The sequence below is a fragment of the Chelonia mydas genome, chromosome 15 (genome assembly GCF_015237465.2).
Source record: "Chelonia mydas isolate rCheMyd1 chromosome 15, rCheMyd1.pri.v2, whole genome shotgun sequence".
Taxonomy (NCBI): domain Eukaryota; kingdom Metazoa; phylum Chordata; order Testudines; family Cheloniidae; genus Chelonia; species Chelonia mydas.
Window position 1 is genome coordinate 26410911 of NC_057856.1, and position 8913 is coordinate 26419823.

The 8913-nt window shown below is 43.3% G+C and overlaps 1 protein-coding gene across 1 annotated transcript in view; it reads left to right on the plus strand.

Annotated features, from left to right (window-relative positions):
• The window catches only part of SETD1B (SET domain containing 1B, histone lysine methyltransferase), a 73499-nt gene extending 64717 nt beyond the window's left edge, over positions 1–8782 (plus strand). Inside the window, exon 18 of the mRNA XM_027820814.3 lies at positions 616–8782. Coding sequence (XP_027676615.2) covers positions 616–789 — 174 coding nt within the window. The 3' untranslated portion in view covers positions 790–8782. The remainder of the gene's footprint in view (positions 1–615) is intronic.
• Positions 8783–8913: the final 131 nt, after the last annotated feature.

Sequence of the window (8913 nt, forward strand, 5' to 3'; positions counted from 1 at the left end):
TAAGTTACAACAATTTAGAATCCGCTCTGAATTTGGCCCCAGAAATCCGACTGTATCTAAAGATCCTGGAGAGACACTATTGTACGGTGTTTAGGGAAAGTGTATTTAAAACAAAACGTAGCCCTAACACTGGTATGGGAACAGTCTCCAAATGGTGTTCATGTAGGACCAGGGTTGTCTGTCTCCTCCAGGCGGGGACTCTGCCTTCGCCTGTGTTCTGTACAGTACTGGGCAGACTGTGTGCACTCAATAAGTAGTAATAATTTGGGTGTCTGAGTCATTACCGCCTCCCACCTCCCATTACCAAAGCCTGTAGGCGCCGTTCATGCTGACTGAACAAACTGTCACGATCTGTACCTTAGAAAAAGGATATGAAGGCTGAACTTTGTTTTTTGTCTTAATTCCGCCAATAAATCTTCCCATTCCCATGAGGAATTGAGTATGGCAGGGAAAAAAAGTGAAAAAAAGCTCCACACTCCAGCCCCAGGAAAAGGACCTGTGCCCCTCTGTAAAAATAATTGCAACATTTCAGCTGATTTAAATAACTGCTAAAGAAGCCAGCACATCTAAAACTTTCAGAAAATTAACCCCTTTCCCAATTTGTCACCCTTGCAGCCAAATTGTTACGCTAAAGTCGTCACCGTGGAGTCTCAGAAGAAGATTGTCATCTACTCGAAGCAGCACATCAGCGTGAATGAGGAAATTACCTATGACTACAAGTTTCCGATCGAGGATGTAAAGATCCCGTGTCTGTGCGGCTCTGAGAACTGCAGGGGGACCCTGAACTAATCCCGAGGCTTCTCGTCACACTTGCACCTTCGGCCATGTCAGAACTGCAGTAACCAGGTGTGGTTGCACTTTGCCAAAAAAAAAAAAAAGAGAGAGAGAGAGAGAGAAGAAAACCAAGCAAGTTTCGCACTTCTGTCAGGATCACAAGTGAAAGCAAAAAGCGCACATGCATAACTAGGACTGTTCACGTTTCAGGTGCTCTTCCTCGTCAGATCCAACACACACAAAAGGTGATTACCACTTTGTGGCGTAGTATATCCAAACACTAGCTTCTCTCTGTTCAGTCTCTATTTTATTGCTCATCGTACGATAATGGTACCTTTGTTGTTGTTGTTGTTTTTGTTGTAAACCTTTGTCTTTCTATAAATGCTGCTACCTTTTTTTCTCATCAGTTTGTTGTTTGAAAAAGACATTCAACGTTTAAATGTGAAGCAGAGACTGAAAATGTCATAAAGGTTTGTTGGGAGCTTGATTGGCTGAAATTGCACAGACTTTTCAGAGTAAGCTGTAAATAAATGTATGGTTGATGTTACAGAGCAAGCCAGAGGCTTGGATGCAAGAGTGTGAGTGTGTATGTGTATGCTTGGGTGTGTCTCAAGTGAGACTATAAATGAACTGTCCTGCCTTTTCCTTAGAGATGGGCCTGATCAATTCCTCTGACCCAAACATCCTGGAATGCTGGGGAACATTCAGCTCTGTAATGGGCCTGAATGTAACGCCTTAGGCTCACCTCTAATTTTCACATGCCATGCTGGTATTTTGGGGGGATCAATAGCTCTGTTACCATACAGGAAAAATATTTAATACCACAATCTGTATAATTAATAAGTTTGATCAGTTACTTAGTCCTTACTCGCGAAAGGTGGCTTGAGATATGGCCTTTTCTGTATCTACATTTCTGGTGGATCTGTTCCTCTTTCATTCAAAATACTGAGGCTGAAATTAAATGATCAGTACAGACATTGTTTATGCTGTAGAAATCTTACTGTCTTTTAGGCATACACTACCAGAACAATCCATGGAAGATGGCGCTGAGATTTCTTTCCCTATAAGAAACCAACTGCTGGGTTTCTTTTGTTGTTTATTTCCAACTTTGCCTCTTGACACGCACCCTTCCCTCCCCCCCCCCCCCCCCCCCCCCCCACGACTTTTCGTTCAGACTGTTTGCTCTGCACTTGTATGGGCGAGATTCTTGTTCTACTGCTGAAGGGCTATATTCTGCCACTCTCACTCACACTGAGCAGTACCTGAAATTAGTCCCATTCATTTCAATAGGACTAATTAAGGAGTAAGGCACTGCTCTAAGTGCATGAGGGTATCAGAGTCTGTCCCAAACTGTACAGTATGAAAATTGGGTTTTAAAAAAGTTTAACTTCCAAATAAAAACATTTATTTTCCTTTTAGAAAATATTTGATCACTGTAAGTGTACGTTGTAATGAAATCCTCAGTTTTGTACTAGGGGTTCCATTTCAAATGAGCCAGAATCCCATGCAAGTATTTCTTTTGAACTGAAATATTATTTGGCCACTTGAAGGTAAGCAGATCAGTCTTTCAAACCGTATTCTATTCCTCCTGCTTACAAGTGGAACTTAATTGTATTAAGCCATTTTAAAAAAAAAAAAACACTTTGTAGAGGGAAAATCTTACTGTTATCACAGTAACTAAAAATCTTTTCCCTTTAGAGTAAATTGGACAACTGAGTTCCATACTCTCTTCTGTCTAGTGACGATTACTGCCTGATCATGCTTCAGTGATCAGAAGTTGGAATCTTAGAAATGAGTTTTTTAGAAGTTATTTATACTGCATATGTATTTGCCAGGACTGTATTACAGTATGTAATATGGGGTAGACTTCTATATTTCATTTCTGTTTCAAGCAAAAGGCCTAGAGGACCTGGACTGATACAAGCTGCCTTAATATTATTTGCATTTCTAGCTGAGGATAGTTACATTGTCCCTGAGATTGGACATGCAATAGTCTCTCCTTTTATTTATTTTGTTTTTGTTTTGTTGGTCCCCCCCACCCCAGTAAATGCTTTCTGAAAATCTCCTCAACAGTGGGTATTTGTGACCCAAAGACATACATTTATTAGAAGCACAAGTGGTTTCTGTCTTTGAGAGCTGGTTATAACTACAGCTGCATTGGGAGCGTTTTGAAATTAAGCCAACTGCTCCTTTATTTGTTTTAATATGATTCTTCCTTTCATACTGTCTCTCCAGTTGGCATGTCTAAGGCTTTGGGGGCTGCACTAAAGCCTTGTGTTTCAAAACTAAAGTTCTAAACCATATTAATGTCTCTGCCTTCTTCCTTTCCATCCCTTCAAACTACTGTATCAACATTGGTTTCTTACAAATACATGGTCCAGTCTACATGTACAATATGTTTCCTATGACACTGATGACCCCAGTGGATTGTGAGGGATGATAGGGTGGCCACATGCAATTGCCTTTTTCTTTATTATGGAGAAGCAGCCTATAGAGACTCTGGCCAAGATTAAAAAAATGAGACTAATATTAGTTTCCTAGGGTGAAATTTTCAGAAGTGCCGAAGTACCATTAGCTTCTAAGTCACTCTGGCACTTTTGGAAATGTTATCCCTATTTAGGCTCTTAAATAACTACCCTGACTTTTCCAAAGTGTTCAGCAGCCAGCCGCTTCCATGGGAGCAGCTGAGTGCTCAGCACTTTTGAAAAAACAGGTTACGTATTTCAGAGTCTAAATATGAGCTTAGAAGCCTGACTTCATGCTTCTTTGTGTGTGTGTGTGTGTGTGTTTGTTTCCCTTCAGAATCTGGGCTTGCAGGGCCCAGTATGCAGAGCTTCCATCTTGAATTGAGCAGCCTCTGAGTGGGCCAGGATGGAGTATTTGATGGTGGGACTTGTAGTCTCCAAAGGATGTCTCAGCTGACATTAAATGAGTGGCAGCAATGGCCTCCATTTTATGCATACTCGTTTTGGCCGCCTCATTCCTGGCAAGTCACCCACGTGGTCTTGGTTGGGCAATGTCTGGGCACTCTGCAGATACAAATACGTATGTGGGCCGCTGTACCAGTTACACATTCATGACTCTTCCTAGTTATGAAGGCTGGTACCCTACAAACCTGAGATTGATGAGCAAAATGGAGGGACCATAGTGTGTGATATATAGACATCAGCCCAAGGCTGGCAGAGCCTTATGCTGTGCTAAATTGGGTGTTGCCATAGCCATTAAAAGCTGATTGTAATGTGGGACGTTTTCAAGGGGGGGAGAACTACTAAAATCAAATCTTGCCAGGCATTCTTTTTTGGAGGGGTATTTACAGACGTATTTTTCTTCATTGAAGACCATATCCTTAATTCTGCTTGGGCTTACATTAACAACAAACAAAGAGATTGAATGTGTTCACTGTTAAATTTTATCCCCTGAAACTGAATCACTTTAATGTGTCTGCTACGTGAAACAATCCCAGAAAATAACACAAAAGTTGTGGAAATGTAGTTGCAAGTTCTATTGTCCCCAAGCACGAATGAGCTGGCTTTAATTATGTTTGTAAATGCCTTAGAAATTGGCATACATAGTAAGTGCCCTCTCTGCTTGAAAAACCTGCATGTCCTGTCTGCCCTGTTCATTTATCTGTCAGTTTCACACCAATATTTTCCAATTCCAGAACTATGTTGGGTCCCATAAGTAATCTGTAACTATCAAGGGGTGGGAAGGGGCTCATCTTGCAGATATTTATATTGTACAGAACATCTTATTTCTACCAGAAAAACATTTTTAAACTCTGACAATGTAGACAGTAGATTCAGTTCTGGTTTTTGTGACCTTTTTCAGGGATCATTTCAGTGCATTTCTATATAAAATAAAAATTTAAGGAAAAAAGGATTTTGAAGTTTAAAAAAATGCATCTTCTGTACATAGGCAAACTTAAGAATCTTCTCTTCAGACACTGTTTCTTGTAGAAACATGTTGAATTTTTTTGCTGATTTCTTTGTACTTCAAGAGCATGTAAATAATTTATTAAAAGTGGCTATTGTAATTTGGAGTTCTTTTTAAAAAGAAGATTCCAGCTCTAACTCGTGTCAGGATGACGGGGGAGGGAGAAGGAATGCTTATAGAAAAGGAGCTGGTGGCATTTACAGCTTGTGTCAAGCTTTGTATAATGTAAATTCTGTATAAATATTTTTTTTTTGGTCAAATAAGTAGACGAAATTAGAAGCATTAAGAAACTGAAGACAAAAGAATGCCAAGTGGAGGCTTTGTTTTTGTTTTTCTTTGCCAGTCTGAAACCTAATGTGCAAAATCTATTTATTTCAAGTGAGGAAATATGTACAGTCTATTAATAGACAACCTAAAATATATTTAAGCAAATCTGCATCTGGATTTTTTCAATTTAATGTGTTTTTTTTATAAATTTCCTCTTTAATTGCAATTGTAATATTTGTACAAGTGAAAAGAAACACATTGTAAAGGACACTCTAATCCAATGGGCAGTTTTAAAAACAAAACCTAAAAAGCTGCCCTCATTCCTTGCTGTTTCATGGGTTCTGTAAACAGGTTGTTTTAATTCACAGTGTGAAGGTTAAGGGCCTCCTTTAAAAGGAGGCAGGTAAAATGGTTTGCAATAAATGAAAATTCTGCTTTTTTTTTTTTTTTTTTTTTAAGTTCTCTTTAAAAAAATCTCTGCTTTGAAGATTTAGGATTTCTGCTTTCGCTTTTGTTAAGCAAATTTATAAATTTAGGGATGTTTTGTGCATATAGATTCTGTCATCAGTATGTATCTTGTTTTGAAGAAAGTGTTTTGTTGTGGATGTGTCATGCTGTATATATTTGTTCATATTTTTGTGAATTGAATACTATGTACCATTGTATTATAGTAACTTTTATAAAGCAAACCGTAAATATACTGACTTTTCTTACAGAAAAAAACACTATGTTGTGCTTATTATTCTATTACAGTAGCATCTAGAGGCCTCTGAGATTGGGGACCCCATTGTGCTAGGCCTTGTATGGACGCACAATAAGAGACTGTCCCTATCCTGAAGAGCTACATTTTATTAACATACCCATGTGAATCTCATTGCAGGATCAGGGCCTACAAACATAGAGCCTGATTCTGTCACACTTTGTCACGTGAGTAACCCTGTTGACTTCAGTGTGACTGTTTGCATGGGTAAGGATCACTTACTTGAATAAGAGTTGTGGGATTGGGCTCATACTTTGCACAGCTATAGCTCTTCTTATCTCAGGATCCCAAAACGCACTAATTGAAACATCGATTCAGAGATTTTAAGGGACCGTTATGATCATCTAGCCTGCATACGTCTCAACATCCCATAGAGATACTGTTGGAGGCTGAGTTTGTATTATCGGTCTGTGACTCTTTATGCCGTAAGGTTGGCAGGGAGCTAAGAGCTTTTAGTTCGGGTGTTTTTTTTTTTAATTGTGCTAAATCTGTAATGAACTTGGTCTACTTTTTACAGTAGAGGGAAACAGATACAAAATTAAGAGTCTTGCCCAAGGTCACTGCCATGGGATGTATGTACCCCATGTTAGCCCAGCAAGCGAAGGGTTAATACAAGCCCTGCCAGCTACTGCTGATTGGCAGTCTAGCAGCAGCTGGGAGGATAAAAGGGCTGGGAAGCAAAAGGGAGGGGCTGCTACAGAGTAAGTGAGAAGGGAACTCCAGTCAGTGGACTGCTAGAGAGCCACTAGGGACAACACCCAGCAAGGGGCAAACAAACCCACAGAGGGAAGAGCCTGCAGAGGCCCGAGGGAAGGTAGGAAGGAGCTCCGGGCATTGTCCAGGTCAGCACCCCTGACTCTCCTTATGTAGCTTGAGGGCCCGGAGCTGGAACCCAATGGAGTGGGCAGGCCTGGGATCCCCTACCAGCCCCCTGGGGGTTTCCAGATTCCTGGACCCCAGGGGTAGACTGACAGCTCCACTGGGCTGAGGGAACCAGAGCCATGCACCCCCTGCCCCCGTTTGGCCACAGGGGCCACCGCCTCAGCCCTACATCAAGAAAGTGGCAGACCTGAAGATAAAACCCTGGACTGCTTTACTCTCAGCCCCTTGTTTGGCCATTAAAGCACCACCCCCTCTATTAATTATTTGCAGTATTGTGGCAGTGCCCAAATGTGCTAGGCTTCTGTCTGTAGGAAGAGACGGTCCCTGCCTCAGAGAACTTACAATTGAAACAGATGAAAAAACAAGCCCAGCGTGGCAGAAAAGGAGGCCATGAACTAGGGTTTGCAGTAGCAAATTTCATCACTTGGGTGAGATGCCGTTTCTATTTATACCTCCCGCCCCACGTTCTGCAGGTGATGAGAATGGCCTGGATTTTCAAAAGCTCCTGTGGGAGAAACTGGGAGCTTAAGTGGCCAAAAAGGTTTTCTAAGGTTCCTAGGGCTGCACAAGACCATTTCAGAAGCAGCCTGGTGCTTGGGCCCAAGGGCCGAATTGGACCTAAGGGCGTGGTTCTGGGGGGGGGGGGGGTTTAACTTGATGGGCTTGTGGATTTGCAAAGTTGTGCGAAGTCGTCCCTCCCCCGGTGATGTGCTTCTGAGATAGTCGTAGGGAGGCACAACGTGACATCTGTCTGCCCATCGTCTGTGTTCCCCTTGGGGTCCGTGTTCTCCTGCACATGCTCCACTCTCCATAACTACCAAGTTGTGTGCCGCTCCCTGGGTGACCTTTCTCAATCACTAGTTGCTCCTCATTCTAAGCAATTGGGGCAGGGAGGAAGGTACGAATCTCCCCAGACCAGTGGCAGAGGGAGGCAGGACCCTATCTCCACACAACCACCTCTCCCTTTCCCACCCTGGATCCAATGCTTGCCCTGCTCCAACTGCTTTGGGTCCCCTCAGAATTCTGCCTCAGTGAGGAAGGGCTGGCCTAGCCTGTCCCAGCCTGCCCCAAGGTATATTTGCAGGGAAAGGAGTGGGCTTTTTCCATTCCTCCCCCACCCCTTCTTGTAGAAAAATGTGTTGTCCTAGCCTGTTGGCCCTCCTCTCCAGCCGCTCCCCACAGCACACACGCCCTCCTGAGAGGGGAAGGGCAGGAGGCTCTGCTAGAGCTGCCCTCTGACTGGGGTGAGGGGGAAAAGAAGTGCAAGACACTTCCCTTAAAGGTAAGGTGGGGGAGGGGACAGTGACTGATACAGGAGAGAGAGAGCCACAAGAAATTGGACAGGAGATGCAAAAAAAGGGGAGGACTCCCCCCCATGGTTGGGAAGAGAAGCAGTTCCCCCAGGCAGTCAATTATCTAACCGCCAGTCAATTGAGATCTGCCCCCCCCGCCCCCAAGTCTCTAATAACCTCCCTCTTTGCCCCTCAGGCCACTTGTTTTTCATCTGCCCATTCACCCCCTTTGGTGGGTCGCTTTCCCTCCCTGCCTCCTTCCAGCTGTCTCCGTCCTCCTGTTCTCAGCTATTTATGCAAACCTTTTTTTTTTTTTGGCAAATCCTGCAGTTTGGGGCTAAATGCTGGGAATTTGGGAGCTGCAGGTTCTTGTTGACAATGGTGATAGAAGTGTGTGCGTACTTGGTTCCAGTTCCAACTAACCTCTCTCTTGCCCAGCAGGGGCCTGAGCCTGGAATCCTCTCCAGTGACTCTTCCTGGCCAATTCTCTGGTGCCAGCCCACAGGGCAGGAAGAACACGTCTCCCCCGTGTCAATGCTCCTTTTGCGGGTTGTTGTGGGGGAAGGCAGAGCCAAACGTAACACATTATGTGGGCAGTGGGGACTGACTGGGGGAAAGCAGTGACAGAACTGTGGCCACATCGTATAATGATCCATTTTATTTCCAGGTCAGGTGCTCGCAGATGGAATTGGTTGGCATTTGTGTTGTTGTAACAATAGGGTCTCCTGTCCCTTGAGTTTCTTCCACCAATGCTATGGCACCAATTCTCTGCTGGCATAGATGGACACAACACCACTGAACTCAATAGAGTTGTGTCAGTTGACGGCAGGGCTGAATTTGGCCCTCTCTGTAATGAGATGTTGGGCAATGTAAACGGAGACTGTCCCAGTTATGTGACACTGACAATGGTTTAAGCATCTCTGCTAAAAGCAATCTTAGGAACTGGTGTATAGTATAAATAGTCAGTGATGTTTTCTTCCTCTTCGTGAGAACCTGGTGCCCCCT